At 35.9% G+C, this 26,701-nt stretch overlaps 1 protein-coding gene across 13 annotated transcripts in view; it reads right to left on the bottom strand.

Annotated features, from left to right (window-relative positions):
* Positions 1-26,701, bottom strand: part of HERC1 (HECT and RLD domain containing E3 ubiquitin protein ligase family member 1) — a 211,728-nt gene that overhangs the window by 93,429 nt on the left and 91,598 nt on the right. For 12 of the 13 annotated variants that reach the window (XM_063090802.1, XM_063090801.1, XM_063090800.1 and 9 more), the window contains 12 exons: positions 26,266-26,391; positions 25,098-25,319; positions 21,701-21,853; positions 21,448-21,580; positions 18,925-19,116; positions 15,435-15,656; positions 13,565-13,738; positions 9,568-9,682; positions 9,359-9,479; positions 7,225-7,396; positions 4,707-5,019; positions 4,012-4,132 (listed from right to left, as the gene is read on the bottom strand). In XM_063090802.1, coding sequence (XP_062946872.1) covers positions 4,012-4,132; positions 4,707-5,019; positions 7,225-7,396; positions 9,359-9,479; positions 9,568-9,682; positions 13,565-13,738; positions 15,435-15,656; positions 18,925-19,116; positions 21,448-21,580; positions 21,701-21,853; positions 25,098-25,319; positions 26,266-26,391 — 2,064 coding nt within the window. The remainder of the gene's footprint in view (positions 1-4,011; positions 4,133-4,706; positions 5,020-7,224; positions 7,397-9,358; positions 9,480-9,567; positions 9,683-13,564; positions 13,739-15,434; positions 15,657-18,924; positions 19,117-21,447; positions 21,581-21,700; positions 21,854-25,097; positions 25,320-26,265; positions 26,392-26,701) is intronic. The other variant, XM_063090811.1, reaches the window with a different exon arrangement.

Below are 26,701 nucleotides of genomic sequence, written 5' to 3'. Positions count from 1 at the left end.
CAGAAATACCTGGGTTTCTCTTGAACAAAGGGTTTGTTTTTATCTCTTAAGACACTGTGAATCATGTAATTCATTATCCTTTTCCTGTTTGGTGGCCTAAATCTAGCAAAACACCACAGGATATGTGCTGAAATATGCAAATCTTACCCAAGGCTTTATTTTCCTTTCTCAGTTTTTTTCAGTCCTAGTTCATTCACCTAATTTATGCTTTTGTAAAGTATTTATTTTGTGTGCTAAATCAAATCCTTTGAGAAATGAGGGAGCTAGGGAATAGATTTAAAAGGTACAGTAAAAAAATGCTGATAAGGACATTTTAAACTTAGATTTCAATCAGTTAAACTTAGGTTTGGTATTCTCTGTTTACTAAGACTAGACAACTAGGTAATATATTACACTTTACACAAGAAGGTTAGAACAAAAATTAAGCATTGAACTGGTTAACTTCAGCATTTAAAGCATTTAAAAAGCATTTCAATTCACTAACAATTCAGAGTAAATGAGACACTACTGGATATGAAAGACATGAACAAAAATCTTAAATAACCTCATACATATTTCAGCTTGGAAAAACCCAAACTATTCCCATTACTTGCTCCTCTTCATCTACCCTATGCTCTCTGATGCTGAAGGATTAGTCCAAATCTCCCTTCATCTTCATCCTTCTAAGTCTTGTCTTTCCCATCTTTTATGACACTTATCTTTCAACATATTCCACAAGGAAAGATGATCAAAAGTCAATCTTTTTTTAAAATGCGTTTGTTAATCTTTTTTTAAATTTTTGAAAAAACTAAATAAACATCAACAAAAAACCTAAATGAACAATCTTGGCAATTAAATCTAGGCTCAACCCCCACCCCTCCGCATTGATGTGTTTTCCCCATTTACAATTTTCAAAATGTTTTAAATTGTGTTACCAAATTTGTTCTTTACAACAACACAGTTGAGGCACGTATAATAGAAGGTATTATTCCCTATTTCAAAGATAAAGAAACTGGGGCTCAGAAAGGTTAAATGTCTTCCCCAGGTCAAAGTCCATAGTGAATCTTAAGCCTATTCTAATTCTGATTTCGCTGTTTCCAAAAACCATGTCACTTTAACTATACCCATCCTCATTTTTTATCTTTTCATTTCAGTTGATAGGAGGTATCAGGTCATTATTTTAAAACCCCCCAAAAAAACCTTTGAGGAGGTTTATTGGGAGGACATACTACTAAGGACATACTTATTTATTTGGACATAGATAAGTCCAAACTGTTAGTAATTTATTAGAAGTCCTAACAAATTGTCATGAGAACAGGGAGAGTCACGTGAATAAAGTAATCTAGAAAAGCCTTCTAGAAGAGGTAACATTTTAGCCAGACCTTAACAGAAAGCCAAGTTCAGCAAGGAGTTCAGCAAGAAAGCCCAGGAAAAGGAACTTTAAGGCAAACAGTGCTTGAGCAGAGGCTCACAAGGTATGTTTGGGGTCTGGCAGATGGACTACTATGACAAAAATGCAGATTACTACAGGGGAAAACTGGCTGAGAAAGCAGGAAGGTAACATTTTCTAGAATCTTTGATTTCTGGGTAGGCAGTGGAGAATCACAGAATTTTTTGAGTAAGAAGTAGCATGACCAGCAGGTGTTTTGTTGATGTTCTTGTTGTTGTATATGTTTTCAAGAGCTCTAACTTTGAGACCAGTGTCTAAGAAGAGAGACTGAGAAAAGTAGGGAGATCAGTTTGAAAACTCCTAGCCCAGGCAAAGGAATGAACTAAAGAATGAAAAGGACTGAAGGGAAAGAGAAATTTCGTCAAAATAGATTAGACAGTCATTCATAACTTCAAACAATATTTCCTGACTGCCTACTATGTGCCAGGCAATATTACAGGTGCTTGGTATGTAGCAGTGAACAGAATAGCAAAAAATTCCTGTCCTCAAAGAGCTTATATTCTAACATAGGCTAACAGAAACTGGTCAATGAATATAATAAATAAGTAAATTATATGTTAAGTGATAGGTGCTATGGGAAAAACAGAGAAAGGCAAAGGGGAAAGGGAGTGAGCATGTGGAAGGGAAGAAAAATTGCCATTTTAAATAGGGTTGAAGACGTAACATCAGAATGAAGACTAAAAGAAAGTGAGGGAATCAGCCATGCAGATGATATTATCCAGTCAGGAGAAACAGCTAAAGGCTCTAAGGGGAACTTGTGTGGTATGTTCATAGAACAGCCCAGTCCAGTATTGCATAAGGAGAGTCATCAGAAAGGAGAGTAGCAGAGGAGATCAGATAGGTAGTGGGGACAGATCATATAGAGCCTTGTAGGCCCCTTTAAGGACTTAAGCTTCTACTCTGAGAAAAAGTGAAGTCATTGCAGGATTTTGAGCAGAGAAGTGTTTTAATATTATCACAGGGTTGGGAGATTAGATAATGAGACTAACCAGATTGGAAAAATAAATGGACAGAGAAGAATCTCATTAGACTGCAAGACTGGGAGAATGAAGTGGGAGCACTGAGATATACTAACTGGGATGAAAGATAAAAAGAGGATGCACAAACAAAAACATGATGATAAAATGAAACTTGCTTGAAGACACTGTTCAGCTTTCCTTAGATGAGAAATCTTTTATGTTTGAGAATTTTTTTTTTTTTAAGATGACCAGTAAGGGGATCTTAACCCTTGACTTAGTGTTGTCAGCACCACACTCTCCCAAATGAGCTAACCGGCCATCCCTATGTAGGGACCAGAACCCGTGGCCTTGGTGTTATAAACACCACACTCTCCCAAGTGAGCCACGGGCCGGCCCCTTGGGAATTTCTTTTAAATAATAGCTTTTTCTTTATGTAGCATTTTATACTTTTCACAAATATTTTCATATCCCTTATCTCAATTCACACAATAGAGGAATTTCAGAACTAAAAATGGAGTTTGTGTATCAGTTAGTACAAAAAAAGTTTCATTTGAGCTGTCACATGACATGACCAAAGTCTCAAAGTTCTTCAGCAATAAAATCAGGGCCAGAAGGCAGCTCTGACACATTGCTGTATACAACAGGCACTACTATCTTCATATCACACAATGGGACACTAAAGCCCAGATAGAGCATTGTACATAAAGAATCACACAAAAGACAAGGAAACAGCCAAAATGATAATCCAGCTGCCAATTCCAAATCCAAAGCTCCTCAAATAGATGCAATCTTTTAAATAGTTTTGACTCTATAAATTATTTTACTAGTCACACTATAGCACACCTTTACCTTACTTCTTACTTTTTACATAAACCCAGCATCTTGTTTGATTTTTGCCCTACATGCCTACAGTCCAGGTTCTGAGGCTTTTTTGAGAGATAACTGAGAGCTACTAAAAAGACTTTAAGTAGAGGGGATATAAACAGATTTGTATTTTAGATATATTATTCTAGTGAAATGTGGAAGACGGACACAAGACAAGAAGTGGGGCAACCAGTTTGGAGGCTTCTGCACACTTCCAGTCAAAACAGGAAGTTTGAAAAAGAGCAGTGGTTGAAAGGGCAAAAAGGAGAGAACATATTGAAAACCTATTAAGTGTAAAATTTTCAAGACCTGACTAATTGGATTGGGGAGGGAGTGGAAGAGGAAAGGACCAAGTGGTAAGAAAAAAGAGTCCAGGATGATCCCAGGTTTCCAGCATGGGTGGTTAATAGTACCACCTACTAAAACACAGAATATGAGAGAAGCAGGTTTGGGAGAAAGACAAGTTCATTTTTGGGTAGGTTAAGATTGGTATAACCTGACACATTCAGGTGAAATGTCCATCAAAGAGTCAGATACATGAATTTAGACTTTAGGAAGAAGTCAAGGCTAAAGGTAGAAATCATTAACATATAGGTGGTAAATATCTATGCAATATAGTTATCTTATTTCTCTTAGAGTTATTTTTTTAAAAGTGTTTTTGCATCTAAAACAAATATATATTACTTACTCTAACCAAAGCCTTATATATCTATACCTTAAAAACAAAAATCCTTTTTTACTGAATCTAAGTATACCTACCAGTGTGTAACCCTCTTCATCTGATTCAGGCTGAGACAAATCAGATTCACTCCTCGACTTGATCAGTCTATAATTTGGATTTGCGTGGACTAGTCGACTCTCTGCAGTAAGACTTTCACTCCTGTCTCACATGCACAAAGAAAAGTTTTTTGATTTGGAACTGTTAGTAAACATAAAATTGAATAGAACTAGTAGCATACAGATAATACACACACACATTGAGGAATAATCTATGTCTGTTGATGGGAAATCCTGACTCTTGCCTAAGCACAAAGTCCTTCACAATTATATCAAAATAATTTGCATACCATTAAATTACAGAGACACGCAAATAACTTCATACATTTTTTCAACTGCTGTTGTTAATACATATGAAAAATTGTGTCTCCTCATTTAATCGGAAATTTATATACCATGCTGAATCAGTATCCCTTTTTATGTTAATTTAAATTCATCCTAGTCAGGACTGGCCACTTAGCTCAGTTGGTTTTAGAGCTTAGTGTCAGAACACCAGGGTCAAGGGTTCAGATCCCAATACTGGCCAGCTGCCAAAAAAAATTCATCCTAGTCAATTTGCACTTCTTGCTCCATGTCTGTGTTAATTTCAGAACACTGTAACTCTGAGAATAAACTATTTCACTGCATAAAGTAACAAAGGGAAGGGGGTAATGTTTTAAGTTTCTAGACAGTCCCACCTGGTCATAAGTCCACCCCCTTCAGAGGCACTTGTTGAAGGTTGTTGCAACTGTCCTTCTTCCCTTCGCTTCTGAATTTCATCGATCACAGGACTTACTCCTAATATTAACAGGGCACACCGATGGATCACAGAGTTGCAGGCGGCAGTGTAAACATCCTGACCCTCAGGAAGGTCTGTGCTGACCCTTCGCTCTTGCTGAGACTGAGGAGGTGGATCATCAGCTCGAGCCCCAGACCCTGCCCCACTGGTCATTCTATCTCGGTCTCGGCTACGAGCTACTTCACGGGCTGAGAGGAAACACTGAAAGATTTCTGTAACATGCAACACAAAAACAAGGTCTTAACACATGGGGAGAGAGAAGAGCAAAGAAAATAACAATAAAAATAGTCAAAAGGTTTGGACCAAAAACTTACTGAAAGAGGGAAAAAATATTTTTTAAGACATTAAATACAGATAGTAACTTACTGAAAATTATATTTAAAGTGTATTAAAACATTAGACTTTTCATGAAAATTACAATAAGAAATTCTCATATTTCTTTAAAGATCTAGATTTTGCCTGATTCTATTTCAACTCTTATTAACAAGTTAGATTGGTGATTTTCAAAGTGTGGTCGCAGACCAGTAGCACCAGCCTTCCTTTTATTTTGAAGTCCACTAAAGTCTGTGAAGGTTAACAAGGTTAGATAAAAATAACTGCTTATTTCTGAAAAGCTCATTATCTTGCTATGAAAAACGTGAGGTTACAACAGAAACAGACAAAATTTAAGTTACATTAGATATAATGAAAAGTCCTCTTTTATCTTCCACAGTCCATATAACTCCCAACACCTACACGGCTTAAACACATTAAATAAGCACAACCACCAAAGGTCTTTGCTAAAACAAAATCCGATTATAATACATGGGGGCAAGATTGCCTCCAGAGTCAGATAGCATCACCAGTAATGTCCACCTGATGCCAGCCCTTCCCCAATTCCCAAGTGTAAAAAGTCAGTGGAACTAACAAGGTTCTGATGCAGTAGTAGCTGTTTTCATAACAGGAAAACAATTTTTGGCTCATATTTGGGGTGAAAATGGTATTTTTAATGGGGAACCCAGGCAGAAAAGTTAGTAAAATACTAGATTCATCCATTAATATGTAAGTATACCCTTTAAATATGGATCTGTGTGTTTTATAGAATTCTTATGACAATATTTTCATTATGCTGTTAAAAGTCCCTTAGTTCTATAAAAATCAAAGCAACAAACCCTCGTGGAGACCAGAGCCAGAAATCAGTTAAAGTAGTTAAGTCACTGGAATTTTGGGCAGACACATGATATTGCCTCCTTAAATATCAGCTCAGCCATCGTTAGTATAGAGTAATGCTAGAACTTATCTCATAATACTGTTGTGAAAATTATGAGTCAATTCATATGAAGCACTTGACCCAGTGGCCAGCATGTAATAGGTGCTCAAAAGTCATGGCTAGTTTAAAAATTATTACTCCCAGGATGACTATTACGCTTTCTTTTATTGTAATTGAGGGTTATATTTTGTTACTGTATTTTCTCCTTTGACCTTTGTTTCCAGGAATTTCTAAACTAAGTTTTAAGTTCAACTGCAAAAGTTCTCTCAGCTTAGGTTTTAAAAATACAATTATTCTCCAACCCATCTCCGATACCCTTTTTCCCATGTAGATCATTTCTTTTTTCCTCTTGTTTAAATAGTTTTTTATCTTGTTTTGAGCCACCTAAGAATCATTTTTAGAAGTATGCAGAATACAAATAAATTGATAATAAAGTAAGTATCAAGTTGATTGACACATACAGACAATCTCAACACCAAATGCATAGCTGGCCACAATGTGTTAGGCTACAGATTGAATATACACTTTAACTTGAAATAGTCAAATCACTCAAAAGATACTAATAAATGTTTTAAAAGCTTTGACACTTCTCTTTAAACATATATATAATTACCTTTAAAAATGAATTATCTGTAGCCTTGGAATATAAAAATATAAAAAGTTTTATTCACCCAGCCAGTAGTATTCTCATGTATACTCTTGCTCCCTACTGAAATAGAAATGTAATCAGCAGGTAAAATTTATAATTTTAAAAGTTGTACACATGAAAAACTATGCCTCTCCTAACAGGTATAGAAAAGGGCTCTCTTCCTCACCACACAGAGGTCTGCCAGGCTGTTGGACAACTTGGTACCCTAGGGGACATATTTTGAATAACCTCATTCAGTGGCTCACTGGTGTCATTTCATGCATGAGGCTCACTGGAACAGTTTCCAAAATGCCTACTTCCAGAGCTTTCCTGCCCTGAGCATGCAATCCAAAAGCATCAGAATGGCATAGCACATTTGTAAGAGCCCGCTGAAAAGTTAGCTAATGCAAATTCAGATCACCAGCAGAATATCAGAACATTTTAGAAAAACTGTAGAGAAACTTTGCCTTTCTCAAGTCAGTTCCCCTACCAAAAAGAATGCCATGGTATGTATCTGTACAGTAAGAAGGGTATACTCACTGCCAGCTGTCATCACTTCATGTTCCCGTTCTTCCTCCTCATCCTCTGGCTCTGGATGCCCATCTTCCCGTTCTCTCTCAGCCTGTTCTTCCATTTCAGCTTCTTCATCAATGGTCCGGGTAAATGAATGCTCCTGAGGATCTACATCTGCAGAGTCTTGGTTTTCTGAGATCTTAAAGAAATTATCAGAAACTATACTGAATATATTTTTCAAAAACTTTTAAAACTTCATAAAACCTTAACTTTTTTTTAATCACGGAAAATATTGCTTATATCAATAATAACATATGAATTTTACTGAGGATCTACATCTGCAGAGTCTTGGTTTTCTGAGATCTTAAAGAAATTATCAGAAACTATACTGAATATATTTTTCAAAAACTTTTAAAACTTCATAAAACCTTAACTTTTTTTTAATCACGGAAAATATTGCTTATATCAATAATAACATATGAATTTTACTACATAAACCCAAAAGATATACTGAACAAATCTTAAAGAATGGAAAGAATGTATTGACACAAAATATATATACAAACACACATATGCTCTCTCTTCCTTGGTATTTTGATTAAAATGCCATTCTATGAATTTATTAATATTTATATTGCTAATCAGCTATAAATTACTACAGAGCTATAACTTAAAATAAGTTATGTTGAGCATGACACCAAGCATAAAAGGTAATTAAAAACACGATTTTGACTCCATTCAACTTCCTTCAAGTTGTGTATGTTATCACAACTCTGTGTAAATAATGTTTACTAATTCTAAATTTAAAACAGTATTGCTTTTTAAATTTTTTTCTTTAACGTTGCCCCTGAAGAAAACAAAAATTAGAAATCTGGTAAAGACAATATTAACTTTACTCCCCACAGCGGTTATGCTACCTAGCAGTCACCTAGAGAGACAAAAGAGTCCTTACAACAGGTACTCAGAGTCACAAATACCATAGCGGTATATAATTTCTTCCACAAATTTCACTGTAAAGCATAAAATGAAAAAATTTAATTATATCCTCAGGTCCATAATAAAAGTAAATAACTTAGAAATGACCAGTAAATAACTTAGAAATTTCACAGAGCGGGGGATACTCAAAAGTCAGACTCACACAGTACATGTCATTTTTCCCCATAACTTGTGAGTTTCAAATTTGAGTCTCAACAAAATGACAATACATTTTATGAGCTTTCAAGGTCACCAAAAACAGATCCACAAATATTGAGTCATTGCATACCAAAAGTCTACTATAATACAAATGTAGAGACAGAGTTTGGAGAACTAAATAATGTAGTGCAAACCATCTGATACGTCAAGTATCAAACTAAGCACTTCCGAAGATGATGTATTATCCAGGCTTGTATTTATAATTATAAGATCGTGTTATCAGGATTACCAAGCACTTTAGAAATCATCTCATTTTTGTCTTAAGAATTATTTCTGGACCTTCCTTAATAAATGGTTTTAATCTTCACTTCCAGGGGTGAACAACTCTGATTATTAGTCCTATTTTCCTTATATTCAGCTAAGAATGATTCCTTGTTCAATTGTTACTCTTTGGTCCTAGCAGTGGCCTCTGGGACAACAAGGAACACGTTTATTTCTTCTCTTACACAGAAGCTCTCTAAGTAGTTCAAAGGTAGCTACCATGTGACCTTCCCCCCCTTTAATTGTCACTTCACTAGGCTGAACATTTTTGATATTTTCCAGTTCTTGTATAAGATGATTTTTGGACGTTTTATCAATCCAACGTATTTGTTAATGTCCCTCATAAGTTATGACACCCCTACTTAAACAGGATAATTCAAATGTGGTCTGATCAGCATATAAGAGAGGAATAACATTTCCTGTGATTTGGACAATTCAATGTGTTATTATTAATATTATATAATATAATAAGCAGCCTAAGACTATATAAACTTTCTTAGTAACCATATCAGACTTGATAAATGTGAGGTCAAATCTTTCAATCTTTCATTTTTTTCATTCTTCCATTTTTTCACTAGAAAAAAAAAACTAGTGAACATTTATTGAATGTCTGCAATAATCAAGACACATTTTTTTCTCACATAAACCAAAATAGAGCTATTTCTCATAGCTTACAGAAAAAAAAGAGATTGATTTCCAACTTTACCCATCTGTCTCGTGATGATGACCTGGTCTGAATAAGTTCAAGGTTCTTGCAAGCAAGTAAACGACTTCGAACTTTGTATACACAACGGTACACTTCTGATAAGCTTTTACCAGGTTGATATCTAAACAAAGAACCAAAATAGAAAAGTTACCTAATTTCTAACATCATGAGAGCAAATATTTGTCTGAGGATAGTTTTAAGTTACTTGCCGGCTTTCTCCACATGCTTGACTAAGTAAATTTGTATGTTTCAGAAGAGCTGCAAGAACAAATCTAGACACAGTGTCCAAGAGTGACTCGTTACTTAAAGTTGCACTGTCCCAATCTGAAAATAAAAATGATGCATTTACATTTAAAAGGGCTCAGAAAACATTTCAGAGGTAATTTTAATAACTTTAGTCATCCAACACCTGAATTTTGTCATCTTTCTAAACAATTACTTAGCAAATGCATCTAGATCCCACGTACTGTTCTAGGTGCTGGGTATATAACAGTGAGCAAAACTAAGTCCCTAAGCTCACAGAGTTTATATTCTTGTTAGTGGGAGAGGGGTGGGGTGGGAGAGACAATAAATAAAAACATTCATATGACAGGTAAAGTGCTATGGAGAAAAATAAAGCAGGCTAAGGAGAACAGAGAGTATTGTACTGTATGGGATTACTATTTTATATAGGGTGTATAGGGTGGTCTGGGAAAGTTTCTGATAAAGCTACATTTGAGCAGAGATCTAAATGAAGAAAAGGGGGAATAAGGCACATAGAAACAGTGTCCCCCTCAGGCAAAGCTAGTACAGAGGACCTGAGGTGAAGTCAAGGAGGCCAGTGTGGCTGGCACTAAGTGTGCATGCACAAGAGTAGCAGGAGAAGACATTAGAGAGCTGTCCAGGGACCAGGTCACAATGGCCTTGCAGGCCAGTGGAAGTCCTCCAGGTTTTACTCTGAGGAAAATGAGAATCACCATTAGAAGGCTTTGAACAGACAAATGACATGATCCAACATGTTTTGAAAAGCTCCCTCTGACTATTAAGTGGAGAACTGACTGTAGGGACAGCAACAGCAGAAGTAATTATCACAGTAATTCAAGTAAGAAATGATGGTGGCTAAGACCAGAGTAGGAGCAATGGAGTGAGAAGTAGTCAGAATTCATAGGTATTTTGAAAGTAGAGTTGACAGGATTTGCTCACGGATCAGATGTATCATACAAGAATATGAGAGAAGTCAAAGTTGAGTTTAAATGTATTTGAAATGTAGTTGACATTCTCTGAGAAAGGAAGACCACAGGAAGGACAGTTTTTAGGGTAAAGAGATGGAATCAGGAGTCTGGTTTTAAATACTATCTATTAGGCATCCTAATAGAGACAATAAATAAACTAGTCAAGTGTGCGTATATCTGATATTTAAAGCCATAATAGTAGATACTGTGAATACAAGTACATTTAAATAAGTAAGAAATGAAACAACATTCGGACAGAGATGAGTACATGCAATTGAAAACCCAAATCATGGCCAGTTGGTTGGCTCTCAGTTGGTTACAGCACAGTGTTGATAACACCAAAGTCAAGGGATCGGATCCCCTTACCAGCCAGCCGCCCAACAAAATAAAAATAAAAAAAAAAGAGAGAAGACCTAAATCACAGCATTAGATTATGAGGACCAGTTAGGAGCTTTTTCTTCTCATTCTTTAGTTCCATGTTGGCATATAAGCACTGTATTTTAAAATAGAGTATATTCTATTCCCTAGATAGGGATCCAAAAAACCAGTAGATCCCAAATAGGGGTGGGGGGTTTATTGTCAGCTCTGCCCCAGAGCGACTGTTACACTCTGTTCATTTGACAAATTTACTAAATGTCCGTACTACTTAAAAACAAAACCAAACAAACAAAATACACCCTTGGAAAATATTAAGCCCCATATTAATTTTATTTGTTTTGAATCCCTTCTTAAAACTCCTATCTGAAGAGATAAAATGTTACACCTCGGTTTTTCATTTCACTTCTGTATGACTAAATCAAAAATGTAAACTCAGACTTAACCTATTTTACAGGTGAAAAAACAGACAATACAAATATGCCAGAGTTTTAAAAAATCTTACAGCCCACAGATACTTTTAAAATGCAGTTTGTACAACACACAGAATTTTTCCACACCAGGTTCTTGAAAATCACCTGTTCCATGGGACTGCTTGCTAGTCTGAGAACTGCTATAACTAAAAATCAAACAGGACTCTACCTCAAGGAGGCTAATATTCAATTTAAAAAGCAAACTAAAGTAACACCTATACTGTGTTTCAAATTTAGCAGGGATTATTCTCCTACACAATTTTTAATATAACAAGTTCTTTTAAAACACCTTCATTAAATTTATTACATTCATTTCACACCAAGCACTATAGAATGTTTCCACTATTCAGGTATAAAGTTTATGCTAGTGTACAAGCAATACAACAAATTGAGCCATGCAACTTTTTTTTCACCCTATATGTATACATAATTTTTAAAAGTTCTCATTGCAATGTAATAAGTGATAATGTGATATAACAGAAAATCTAACTACACATTCCAAGCAAGTGATACAAATATGAGAATATCAGAAAACACATGTTAGTAAGTAAACTTTTTTCCTCCTTCATTACCTTACTTTCTCACTTCTGGTAGGAGTCAACACAACATAATGAATGAGTAAATGAAGAAATAAACAAAAGGGATGAGACTAAACTTTGAGAGGTATCATCTCACTGGTTTTTAAAGATCTAAATAATATGATCTCATTTCATTTTCTTTATAAAAAATAAAAGCCAAAAAAATTAAATTTTTTCTTTTAATATTTACTTTTATCATTTTTGTCACAAAAAGAAGAAAATCCAAAGAAATGGGAGAAAACAAAAGACAGGATAAGAGAAAATAACATGGAAAAAGACAACTAGAGATGTGTGATTCTCTCATTAATTCCTGTGATTTTCAGATTATGGTGGATTTTCCATGTCTATAATAGTGTCGGCCACATATAATATCGGCTTTATTTATTAAGTATTGATTCTTATGCCTTTTGTTTTTCTTGCTTTGTTGAACCAATTATACCTCCAGTATAATGTTAAATAGAGGTGGTGTGAGCAGGAAAGCTTGTCTGGTTCTGATTCCAAGGAAAAGTTTCAATAATCCTGTGTTAATTTCGCTGCTTGTTATAGATTCATTTTAGACAAACTTAACCAAATTAAGGAAGTTGATTTCTTTTAGATTTTTGCTGAAAGGTATTTTTTATGATTAATGCTTGAATTGCAATAAATGCTTTTTAATACTAATTGTAAATAATCATATTGTTTTATTTTTCTGCTAATGGAATGTTTTACATGTTCTATCTGTGAAAGTTAACCACTATTCCACGTTTTGGTATATTTCAGTTGGTATCAACATATATTATGTTTTGATATATGGCTTAATTCATGTAATATTTTTCTTAGAATATTTGCCTATCTGTCTATGAAAGAGAGGGTCTATAATTTTCTTTTTTTCTAATGTCCTGGTAATATTGTGGTATCAATGTAATGCTGGCCTCACAAAATAAATTTGAAAACACTAAAAAAAAAAAAAGATACATGATTTTCAACAATCCAGGTCATTTTTAAAAGAACATAGGAGCTAAAAAGAAATCAGGTATATCCTTTAAAACTTTGTATATAAAGTTAATTTTATTAAACAAATAATATTAGAAACTGAAAACCCACCACATACATGCATAGTACTTTACTACTTTAATGTAAACTTTATCTCAAATTGATACCTTCACCAGCACTCTTAATGTGTTTTATATATGAAGAAACATTGACCAGGCCTACAGCCTCGACTTCTAAGTATGCATCCTTTCAGTTAGTAAAATAGGGCTTGCAAAGGGAAAGGACTTATTAAACAGACTCTTTTACTAGATCTATTTACATAGCATAGGATATTTCAGTAAAGTGACTGCCTACGAATTTATTATATAAATCTTAATTTTCATACTGTGGGATTGCATTAAGTGATATACGTATATTAAAAAAAAAATCCTAGGATATTTTCCACAATGGGAAAAACAAACTGTTTTAAAATGTTCCTTTTCATATAAAAATGTAATAGGGTAATCCCGGAGATTTTACATTTACATATATTGTGTATATATTAGTCAGCTTTATGAGCTAACTACATGTTTACTAACTTTATCCTCTTTATCTTACCTTTACTGACAGCATAATCCTGCATGCTGATCCAAAGGCTTCGGGCAGGCTCTTTAGAACAACCCAATGCCAAGTCTACATAGATAGCAATTTCAGGTCGCAGTTTATAATCAAAAGGCTTCTGTTCTTCATTTCCTGAAAGAGCTACTTCTAATAGGCAACTTATACATTTATCTGAAAAAAAAAAAAAAAACTCAAGTAACCTATTTTAAACATCATAAATTTCTTGGTGCTACAAATAAAATCTTACCACATCTATCTGATGCATATGAAATTATATACTTCAAACCATTTCAACTAGATGCCCCAAAGGTAAAGTCCTTTAATGTTTTTCAACTGGAGGCAGTATCACCCCTCTTACTCTCTCTGGAAGGATGTGACACTCCAGATTGCACTTTGACAAGCAGGGGCCAGGGATGCTAATATGCAGGGGTCCTACATATGCAGCTGTTTTGTATAACAAAAAACTGTCTTGTTCAAGACGGAATAGTATTGTCTTTGAGAAACATGGGACCAGTGGGAAAGAGAATAGACAGAATTGTTTTTCTTTCTTCTGAACTCGGTTAAAAATGATCCAAGAAAGATCAAAAATACCATAAACAATTTTTCAATTTAGATTTATATTTGATACAGGTGGTTCCCAACTTTTCAATGGTACTTTTGACATTCAGAATTCACTTCACATTTAAAAAACAGAACAATGCTGTAAATAATGGTCAGGTTCTTGGGCTAGTACCAAAAGTCAATTTATCCCATAATATCATTATTATATATTGACAATTTTACAAAGGACAACAACTTTTTCCTAAAATATACACATATTTAAACATAACGTTTTAATAACCTCATGATTTTATAATATAAAAACTGAAAAACATTAAAACTAAAATTGATTTTATTCATGTTAAATGCCAGTTAATTGAGTAAATATAACAGGAATATGAAGAAGGTAGAGATAATGATACTTTTGTTCTCAGGTGGTCATTTGAGACTGTCATGGGATTAAACACTGGTAGCAATGGAACTAACATGTTAAATATTCCTTGAAAACCCATAGTTTTACTTTCTTTGATACAAATGTATCATAAACACCAGTCTAGCATTCATAAGCCACGGCCTCATCCCGCCCCCCAATCTCTGAGTCTCTTTCTCTTATCAGAGAAATATTGAATTTAGATCTAATAAGACCATATAGGCTATCTAATCCAACTCATCATTTTACAGAATCAAAATTAGAGGCCCAAAGAGATTAAAGGACCAATCCTAGAGAAAACAACTAGACCATTTATTGGAAAACTAGATAAGTCCTCACATTCAGTCTGAGAACTACCCTGCCAGCAAAGTATACAAATGGGAGACAAGGCAAGAAAGGGAAACCCCAAGAGCACCATAAATAGGAAGAAAAAAATGAGGAATTTTCATATAGGGTAACATCAGCATGAAAGCAGGACAAGCTGGAAGGAAAACAGACCGCCACTCATATCTGAGGGGTGTTTGAAAACTGAGCCCTGCTCTTATAGTGCTTTACATTCTGCAAAGCAGTTTCATAATCGCCAAGCCTCAGAATATAAGTAATCAGGCATTTTCTTCATTTTTATGAGTTAGATGACTTGCTAAAAGTGAGTGATAAATATGACAGAGTGGGACCAGACCTACATGTTCCTAGTTCAGAAGGCTCTTTTCACTTTACCATGCTGCAGGATTTAACTGTTTTTCTGAGGGATCCAAATTATAGTCTCGGATCCCGTACGCTGCTAACGTTGCAATTGTCCTCTATCAATTCTCTATTCAGCAAACTCAGAATAAGAGAAATCTCCAACAGAGGTACAAACAAGCATGTATTACGAATGTTGCAGAGAAGCATTATTACCCAACTGAGGGATGTCCATTTCTACACCGTCACTGAAAAGTGGTGTTTTCATCCAATATGCAGTGTCCTGTTCCTCTGGAGACACAGGGGAGCCCTGAAGCATGCCACCAAGACACCGCCCAATAAGGAGAGCAATTGTTCTTTCCAGGTCCACAAGCCACACCCAGGACTGAGCTGGCTGAGGTAACGGCACACCAGCAGGATCAATTAGTTCTGGCCCTCCTGAAGACAAAATCATTAGTAACTGTGTCTTTATCTGGTACTTTTAAGATTCAAAAACTTTCTCATAGTCTCCTATTCTATTGCATGGTAATAAGATACTGAAGCAAAATAATTTTACAATGAAAACACAAATTATAATACTTTCTATATACACATCCTTGGGTATTCAGAGTGGATTGGCTCTAGGACCCCTGGCAGACACCAACATCTGCAGATGCTCAAGTTCCTTATATAAAATGGCAATAGTATTTGCAAATAGCCTAGCACATCCTCCCTATATTTTAAGTCATCTCTAGATTATTTATAATACCTAATACAATGTAAATTCTTTGTAAATACTTGTTGTACTGTAATGTTTTTTATTTGTATTATTTTTTATTGTATACTTATTTTTTATTGCTTTTCTGTTCCAAATATTTTGATCTGAGACTGGTTTAACCCATGAATGTGGAACCTGCAGATATAGAGGACCAACTGTATATTCTCTTTACCAGGTTAATTTAAAATATATTCACAGAGGTTATGCTACTAAAATTTTCCTTCGTAAAATTACTAATATTAACACAAACATTAAAACAGTATATGAAAAAATTATCCCAATGGATTCTATTTCTACTTTTTACAGTCCAAATCATACTTCACCATCTTTAGTGAGTACTTTCAGTTCATTCCTCCAAAATCAACACAAGAGTTGATCCATTAAAATGACACATAGTGGGGGCTGGCTAGTTAGCTTAGTTAGTTAGAGCAGAGCCAAGACTAAAGACTTGTCCAACCCCAAGGCTCTAGGAAGTGATAAGTGACTTTGCCAAGATCACACAGCAAGTTACTAGCAGAGCTAAGACTAAAATAAAGATCTCTTTATGCCTCGGCCCTTGTTTCTTTCTCACTTAAACTTGAAAGGTTTTTAAGATTTCAGTGATGAAGTTCCTTTGGTAGCCTTAGGACAGATAGACTCCGAGAGGTTTTCCAGTCAAGATGGTGGAATAGACAGTCCCCAGCATCACTCCCTTCCACAAATCAACCAATTTACAACTATTAAAAAGCAACAACAGCCAAGCTGGGGCTGCTAGAGCTCAGGAGAAGAGGAAGAGAGACCTACAGAGTGCATGAAGGCGGGAGAAGCCATGATGAAACAAAGAAAAAACTGCTCCGACCATTTTGTGCCACAGCTACTTTAAGGCTAGAGCTGCAGAGCGCATGGAGCAGGAGCCCACAAAAGCCGCAGCTGTGATCTTTGAATGAAGTTGCTTGGAGGCAGCAGGGGAGAAGAGGGGCTTGGTGGCCCCCAGGCCAGCAAGACCACTAATAGTGTTCCCGTGGACCCACAAAGGAGCAATGAGCCACAACAACTGAAAAAAAGGAGCCATTCAGAGGCCGGTGAGTCATCACAAGGGACTGGAGCACAGCCCGTCCCATGGGAAGTGTTTGCAGCATGTGCAGTGGGGGAGACGGGCCTACAGGGGGAACAATGGGGCACAGCAAGGACAGCTGACCAGCACCCCAATCAGCAAAGGACCACTCAGAGGAGACTGATCAGGAATATAGAATTGCATGGGGTACAGTTTGATGAAAAGACTCAGGCCCAGACCAGTGTTTCTACACAACCCAGGTGCACCAGGTCTCTGGAAACCCAGAAGTACCTATAAAGTCAACCATTAAAACCTGAGCTGCACAAAAAGCCGTCCCTAGGGAATCAGCAGCAAACCAGCAATTTAGCTAAACCAGACAGCTCAAGTACTAGTCCCCAGAGGAAGTTCTCCCATTTTAGAAGTAAGCAAAGGACAAAAAATTAGTTCTAGCCCAGGCACACCACCAGTGCCTTGGGGAGCCAGGGACCGGACCCCCCCCCCAATCAGGCACACCACCAGCACCAAGGAGCATGCCAAAAACATTACCTCCGTGTGGGTGGCCCACCATAGCCACCACAATAACCACGGCTGCCACAAAAGCAGCTAGATACCACAACCATTGTGCAGATGGTCCGCCAGCCACTGTAGTGCATTGACACAACGTCACCAGCAGAGACCAAAGAAAAGAATAGGATGTCTCTCTCCACAAAGCCCATTCCAGAGTGACAGAAGAAGCAGCCGCTCTACATTAATATTGGGGGACCTGAACACACCTCTCAGCACTGGACAGATCATGTAGGCAACAAATCAACAGAGTAACCATTACTCTTTCAGAAGGAGAGAAGAAATCAAGGGTAATTAGAGGAGGGCGGGGGAGGGAAAGGGGATGGGGAGAGATTGGACGAGGGGCATAAAGAATAAGTATGATTTTTAACAACATATATGCTAGTAATATTGATTTGATTAACGTGTCAATGTTGAACCCCCAAAATAAGTATAATCAATTATGATTCAATAAAAAAATTTTTTTTTTTTATTTTTTTGTTGTTGTTTTTTCGTGACTGGTACTCAGCCAGTGAGTGCACCGGTCATTCCTATATAGGATCCGAACCCGCGGCGGCGGGAGCGTCGCAGCGCTCCCAGCGCAGCACTCTACCGAGTGCGCCACGGGCTCGGCCCCAATAAAAATTTTTTTTAAAAAATGGATAGGTAGACTCCAATGGAAAGACACAGTGATGTTCTTCCAGACATAATACTTTATGCTATATTCAAGCATCACCAACATTGTATAAATCAGAGTGAATTCAGGTGTCATGTCTAAAATTGGAATGCTATTTCCTATAAAGCACCTAAAAAGAAAAGCACTAAAAGATAGGTTCCCAATTCTCGTCTTTTAAATTCAACCAGTCATATATATATCCATATATATCCAACCAAAATACCAAATATTTTACTGTCAAACAGATATAAAACTAAAAATCTTTGTATTTAAGAAATAAAACTGTTTAACTGGATCTGACAATCTATTGATTGTAAAATGTGTTACTATCTTAAGTACTGCTAAGAGAAAAATAATGCTGACTAAATTATAGACACAATGCTTTCCTATCATCCATTATGAGATACATCTCAATTTCTACCATGTCAAAATTTGAAAAAAAAGTCTTAGAATCAATGAAATGCAGTATTCAAACATAATTACCATAAGAGTATCAACCCTTTTTGTTATACTCATGCATGAGCAACTCTTAAGTTGTCCTATCTCAGTTGCCCACTGTAGACTGTAAGCTCTTAGAAGATAACCTTATCTTTTTGATCACACAAAACACCCAAGTGTTTTATGATTTAACTGATGTATTCAAGAGGAACAACTTTTCTCAAAAGCATTATTCACTCTTTTTACTATCTTTACTTACCATGAAGAGGCCACTGTAACTCTTGGTCTTCTAAAAGAGCAGCAGCTGGCAGGAGTCTATTAAGGCAATCAAGAGGTGGCAACAGGTCGAGGAGGTAACTCAGTAAAGGTCGAGCCACTGACACGGGGAGTAACAGTAGGGAGTTAACAATTTGGCAGAGCATGCTGCCTGCAGCTGAGACGTATATCACATCTATGAAGGGCAAGAAATGCACTGTGGATCAGTTATCTCAAACTTAAAAAAAAAAAAAAGAAAAAGAACCTAAGAAATACTATTTTAGCTTGGAATTAGAGTGGACTAATTCAATAACTCTTTGTTGAACACTTACCTCATAGCTGGTATGGTATTAGTATTTACTCACTTTCAGAAAGTACTACCAACACACTTCGTGGGAAACAAATTCAAAGGATTATAACTGTTTTCCTTAAAATGCATTAAAAATTTCTCACTCATTAAATTGTCTTCATTTTTAAGTTTACTCAAGAAATATTGAGTACCTACCATGTACCAGGCACTGTTCTAGGTTAAGGGAATACAGACAATGAACAAAGAAGCCCAAATTTCCTGCCTTCATGGTGTTTACATTCTAGTTAGAGATGCCTTTTAAATTAAGATTGCCTTAAAACATCTTTTTATTATGTGTACTGGTTTTAAAATGAATTTTTCTTTCAATGTTTCATTGTATTTGGGGGCAGGGACGACCATTCAGATATAAGTTCAGTTTGAACATATTAAATTTTAGCTGGCTGTGGAACAGCCAAAAGGAGGTATCTAATAAGCAATGGTTTCAGTTTCTCAGCTTGTTTATGATAACTAAAAGAATCTGCATTGACCAGGGCAGCTAAATTATAGTGCCTTGGGAGATCTGGAATAAGGCAGTATTCATATCTACCTGTCTTGGAAAAAACCATATCGTAAGACCATTTTACTTAGAAGCAGCCATAATGGTGCCAGAAAGCCATAAAATAACCTAGAATACTTATTACCCTTACCCTGGATCCCTGCATATAAAAAGTAACCTAGTAACAATTCTAAACCTACATGTCAGGTACAACCAATAGCAAACCTGATGAAGTAATTAGCCGGCACTGTTTTTTCTCTCTCCTTTGACCTGGTTCCCCCTTCTTGCAACTATAAAATGCTAGGCTCTCCTGGCCCACTTTGGAACACATTTTTTCAGGGCAGCCTGATCTATGGTCTCCCTGGTTGCAATCACCATACCGGCTCACTAAATCCTTGCTATATATTTTCATCTCAGTTTCTATTTAGGTCAACATTTTTTCTTTCTTTCTCTCTCTCTTTTTCAGTGGGGGAACTTCAGAAATAAGTTGATTTTGAACAGATGTACTAACTAATAGTTGCCGTAGGGACAACCGAGAAAAGACACGCAATAGGCAACTAGAGAAAGACTCTGTAAAGGAATTCTCAGCTAGATGTAGATATGGGAGTCATTAACATACACGTAGTGGTTAAACACATTGGGACTACATAAGACCATTCAGGGAAAAAAGAGAGTTGAAGGCAAAACTCAGAGGATCCTCAACATTAAAGGGCATATACAAAGAAGAGGGGCCTACAGGAACCCACTGAAAAAGAGCAGAGAGAGATGAGAAAAAACAGGACTGTGACTAGAAGCCCACAGAAGAAGGCATTTCAAGAAGGAAAGAGGAACACTGGCAAATGCTGAGAAAGATAATGAAAGCAATCCCACTACTAAGTATATATCCAAAGGAATGGAAATCATCATGTCGAAGGGACACCTGCACTCCCATGTTCATCACAGCTCTATTTACAATCGCCAATTTATGGATCCAACTTAAATGTCCATCAACAGACGACTGGATAAGGAAAATGTGGTACATATACACAATGAATACTACTCAGACATAAAAAAAGAATAAAATTCTGCCATTTACAGCAACATAGATGAACCTGGAGAAAATTATGTTAAATGAAATAAGCCAGACACAGAAAGAGAAATACCACATGTCCTTACTCATAACTGGATGGAAGGAAGGAAAGAAAAGAAAGATGGACGGATGGAAGAAAGGAAGGAAGGAAGGACCACAATAATACGTTGATCTTTCAAAAGGAGAGAACAAACCTAAGGATACTAGAGATGGGGGGTTAGGGAAGGAGGGAGGTTTGGGAGTGACTGGTCAGGTAAAGGGCATAAGGATTTATTACGATTTGTAACAATGAATATGCTAATAAAAAATAAATAGTTTAAAAAAAGAAATAACAGACAAACATCTTACTTTATGACACTTAAAATTAATCTTTCTAAGTTTATGTAATACAATGTCTTTAAATTAGGCCTCTGTTATGCCAATTAGAATCTTTTAAGATCAATCACTGCTACCATCACCTCCAAACCATGATCGAAGAGATCTTTAATAAAGACAGTAGATTCAAGATCATTCCTATTCCATTCAGAGGCTTCAGGCCCTCTTCAGGCTTTGAAAGGCTAAGGATTTTTGATTTTTAACTAATGCTTAAGTCTGAAATCAGTACCAAACTCACCTCTTAATTTTTCTCCTACACTGCCATTCCAAGGACTTTCTTTGAGCAAATTTGCAGAACGTGAATAAATATCTGTGGCATGCGGCAACAAGAGCTGAAGATGTTTATGAAGCAATGCCACACTGCTTGAGTTCTGAGAAGAAAAAAGTTCCTAAATTACTACTTTGAAAGGTACATAAATATCGTGGCATACCCAAATATCTGAGTTTCAAGATCCCTGATAGATCACCATAAAAGGCAAAGAATCACATACCTCACTAATGTTATTGATATGGCAAAATGCCAGCAGCTGTTTCTGTAGTGAACACAGCAGTTCATGAAGATGAGCAGGTTGACTGTTCTCTGATGAAGAGGTTCCAAGTAGAAATTTATCACTATTCTTTTCCAGCTCTCCAAATGCTTGATCCTAAAGTGACACATAAATGAAGATTTGATGTGTTTGAAAATGAAAGTAATGTCCTATCATAAATGATTCTGATTTAAGAAGCCATTGCCTCCTTTCTGCCATTACCTTTGTTATAATCCCTACTAGATGGTAAAATTCATCAAGTAATTCCAATTTGTTTTCCCATTAAAAAAAAAAGTAATACATATTTCACTATAGAAACTTTGAAGATACAGAAACAAGAAAAAGGATAACAGTATAACTCCCCAAAGACAATATTTCAATATTTTGATGCTATTGCTTTCTAGACCTTCTGGGTAAACGTTCTGATTTCACAAGCTTGTGGATTTCTAAGAACATAATTATTAGAAATTAATTTTTTTTCTGATTATAAAAGAAATAGGGACTTAAAGAGTCATGACAACTAAATACAATGTGTGATTCTGGACGAGATCATGAACTGCTGGGATGGAGTTGGGGGTGGCATGGCGTGGGCAGGGGATGGAATTGCTATAAAGGACATTATTGGCACAACTGCAGAAATTTAAATATGGACTGTATATTAGATAATAGCTCTGTATCAATGTTAAATTCCCTGAATTCAGTAATTGTTCTATTGTTACGTAAAAGAATGTCCTTGTTCTTAAAACATCCTTAAGTACTTAGGAGTAGCCAGCATGACATCTGCAACTTACTCTCAAATGAGTTAGAATAAAAAAGATAGATAAATAGACAGGCAGATATAAAGTAATTAAGTTGTTGAAGTGTCTGGGGAATTCTTTGAATGATTCTTGTAACTTTTCTATAAGTTTGTAATTATTTCAAGTTAAAAATATTTTTTAAAAAGAAATGCTTGGGGGGGGGAAGAAGATATAACAACCACAATTAATTGAAGTTGATACGACAAGCAAACAGAAGGGACATCGGTGGGGTGGGGGGGAGGGAGGAGGGAGGGAGGTTTTGGTGATGGGAAACAATAATCAGCCACAATGTATATCGACAAAATAAAATTAAAAAAAAAAAAAGAAAGAAAGAAATGCTCGGTAACATTTAGAAAATACCAAAACTATTTTTTAAAAAATGTTAAAATCACCATTTAGCCAACCACCCAAAGAAAATGGCTACTAATATTTTTTGGTGTATTTCTTTCCTGATTATTTTGTGTACTTTTCTTTCTTTTTCATTTTTTTTTCATAGTACTGCATATTTTCTTTTTAGCCTGCTGTTTTCCAGCAGATTCATAAATGCTTTCTATATTTTCATAAGCCATGTATATATAAAATTTAAGTCACAATATTCCATTAAGTACATACCATAATTTACTTAACCATTCCTTTATTTTTAGATATTTGTTATTTCCAATTTTTATTGCTTATAAATAATGATGTGATGAACATCTTTATGCACAAAATTTGGTTCATGCTTATGATACACAAGATAAAAGTCTGAGAACACTTGAAGGCACTTGCTATAAGCTGCCAAATAGCACCATTATTTTAAAATCTCAGAATATGACAAATTTGGTTCAAACTGTTGGGGGTCTAAAGGAAAATTTTAGATAAACCCCAGCAAGGTAACCACACTTCCTGCTTCTGTACAGCCACTTGCTCATGTCCCTAGTTGGTGCAACTTGTAAAACCCTAACCGCATTTCCTGCTTCTGTACAGCTGCTTGCTCAAGACCCCAGTGTGTGTGACTCCACATGAACACAGGCAGGGCCAATAAGAAAGCTTGCATGCCTGGTTAAGAAAAGTATAAAACTGCAACCCTCCCTGCACTCAGGGTCCCAGGACTTAGAACAAGAGTTCGCCTGGTTCCTGCTAGCGTAATAAGCTCCCTGACTCTCCAACTCTCTGAGTGTCTGAAGTTTCCTTGCTGAGTTCGTTCCATAACAAAACCACATCAGAAAGAAATAAGAACTTATGATTTAAACCCAAAAGCAGTTAGTATTTGATTTCCACTTCCATATAATGTACACATCTGTCTCAGCCCTGATGACATAAGAAAGCCACTGCTTTAATGTAGCATAAATGTTCCTTACAACTTTGGAAAAAAATTTCAGTCATTAACAAACATATATGCCATAACAATGTTCTCCTTCCATTTGCAGCCATAACTTCCTATAGCTACCAAACATCAGATCAAATTTACATTCTTAAACCCAGAAGAAAATAATTCTGTAAGAAGAATTTTCACTTTGACTTAGTTCAACAGCCTTTTAATGTGGGCAGAACACAGAGTATTAAGACTTGTACGGAAGAGAAAGAATATGAGGGTATCTCAAAAAGTTCATGGAAAGGTTCATATCATCTTTTAATTCTACTTATCCATGAACTTCCTGAAGTAACCTCACATATAGATCTGGCCCTGAAGAGGCATAGTAGATAATATGAAATGACACACAAACAACTCAAAGTTAAGTCTCACAGTACACTCTAATCTTAAAAGTGCTGAGGAGCACAGGGGTATGCAGCTATAATTACATGGACAGACAGAGTTATTTGGCCAAGGCTTCCCAAAATAGACAAGTCTTAAAGAAGTTACAGATTGATAGAGAAGAACAAGGAGGAGACAGGTGTACCATGTACAATTTGGGGAAAAGATGAGCTCGGATGACAATGGCGCATAAGCCAATGATGAAGGTCTGAAGGGGGTTTAATTTAATACAAAGAGGTTATTTAAAACAAAGTTATTCCAGCAGTATGACACTGAGAAGAGACCAGCAATAGTGACAACAGCCACAAGACTAATATTATTAGCATTAGATCATGATGGCCTGGGTTAGAACCCAAAGAAATGGAGAGGGGGGAAAAAAAAAAGATGGATTTAAGAAACAGCATAGAATGAGAATTAATGGCATCCTCATACAGGGAAAGCCACAAGGTCCATTATCTTCCCTCCTACTGACCAGCATATTCCTAGTACCAAACACATTTTTAAATTATATGATTATAACTAGTGAGGTTAATCTGTTGTTCATTATTCTTCTCCTTTAAAAAAATGTTGTTGGATATTGTTTTCTGCTTATTCTTCTAAATTAACATCAGAAAAACTTAGAAAAATTCTAAAATAAATCTCTTTGGAATTCTCAATTATATATCATTTGACCCCCACAATATTTCAGAAGACCTGACATGTTTTCCCCCTTTGGGGAGGGGTGTCTAGAGTTTTATTTGTACCATAAGTGTTTAAATGTCAAAATATCTTGACCTGAAGAGATCCCTACCCTTTTCTTCTTTTTTACCACAATTAAAAAGTAACTTACTGTATAAAATCCTAAATTTCTTAAAAGGGTCTTCATCAAAATTTCAGCCAGATGGGTGTCTGGATGGCAGCTCTGAGTACCATATGGTTGATCTGACAGGTTTCCGTAGCCAGTACACACAGAAGAGAGGTCTGCAGCATCAGAGGGTGAGCTATAGCCAAGTAGGGAGGCTACATGGGTATGATCTTGCAAACTCGTCAGAATGATATCCAGTTGCATTCTCTAAAGAATAGTCCATTAGAAACAAATAAATAATGAGCTTAAAATATACTAGAAAAGAAAAAAAAGGATCCCAGAAAAAATACTGTATAATGATGCTAACTAATCCACTTACCTGATAATCTTTATAAAGTGTATGATTATAAGAAAAAATATCCAATTAATACCATTCAGGAAAATGAAACTTATAGGTTTTTATTCCATCCTTCTTTATAATACCTAAAACTTTAAGCTAAAATGGTATACTGTGCATAATGATTTTAGTACGGTAAGTAGGGAGGAGTAGGAAATGGCAACAGATAAATTATACTACACATTATTCTACAGAATTACCAATGACAACTACTTATTCTAACATTTAAAATAAATCACTTGAAATCTAAACTAAGGCAAAATACTCATTGGAAAGCATCTGTGGATATTATATTGCCTGTAAGTACTACTTTCCCTCAAATCTATAGCTGTACAACTGATTCTTCTACTTGCTTGAACAAAATGTGTTTATTTGAATGATAATAAAAATGAAAAGAATAAGCATACTCATATTATCAAATAGTTTTTCCTAACAGTCATGTTTTATTTTATATATAAACGATTTCACAAAAAGTTCTGGGCATGGAACCAATAGTAGCACATACCCTTGATTTCAACACAGCACACTAAAAATAAACCAAAGGATCTCTGGTTTGACAACACAGCAACACTAAGAAAACCAGCCATTATTTTAATAATTAGCCCCAAATAATTTAATAAATTGTAAGTAGCTTCACCTGGGGTCATTAGACATCTGGGAATTCTTCCAGCATGTAATATTATACAATTAGGATTTACCAGAGCCATCAAGTTAAATACTACCCAATGAACACAGGCAATTGATTAGCTTTATTTCCCTCTCAGTCCTATTTTTTATGATATTACTGGTTTACACAGATACCATGCAAAGGCTTACCTGTCCTTTAGACAAGCTTTCCCATCTATCAGGTCCTTGGGGTAGGAGAGAATGAAGTAATTCCATCCGTTCTCGTAATGGAGGTAAGAGCATTGTTGCTCCCACTGACAGAGTTTCAATTACCACCTAATATCAAAAAAGAAAAGTGGATTGATTGGCCAGGTTCTTATCTTTTTAATAAAAACAAACAAAAAGTGAATCCACTAACTAATAGGATCACAGAAGTTTTAAAAAAGGTGGCATGCGGAAAAAAAAGCATGGAAGTCCATCTTCAGACGTCTGTAAGAAGATGAGAATATATATTTTGGATTTGCCATTAAATAGCTAATCATCACCCAACAAATACTTAGTGTTGCGTCTATAGCACCTGGTAAGTCTCTGTACAAGTGATGTGTATACAGAAATGAAGAAGGCAGACGAAGGCCCTGCCTTCATG

The sequence above is a fragment of the Cynocephalus volans genome, chromosome 3 (genome assembly GCF_027409185.1).
Source record: "Cynocephalus volans isolate mCynVol1 chromosome 3, mCynVol1.pri, whole genome shotgun sequence".
Taxonomy (NCBI): Eukaryota; Metazoa; Chordata; class Mammalia; order Dermoptera; family Cynocephalidae; genus Cynocephalus; species Cynocephalus volans.
This window is presented reverse-complemented; position numbering and strand designations above follow the sequence as displayed.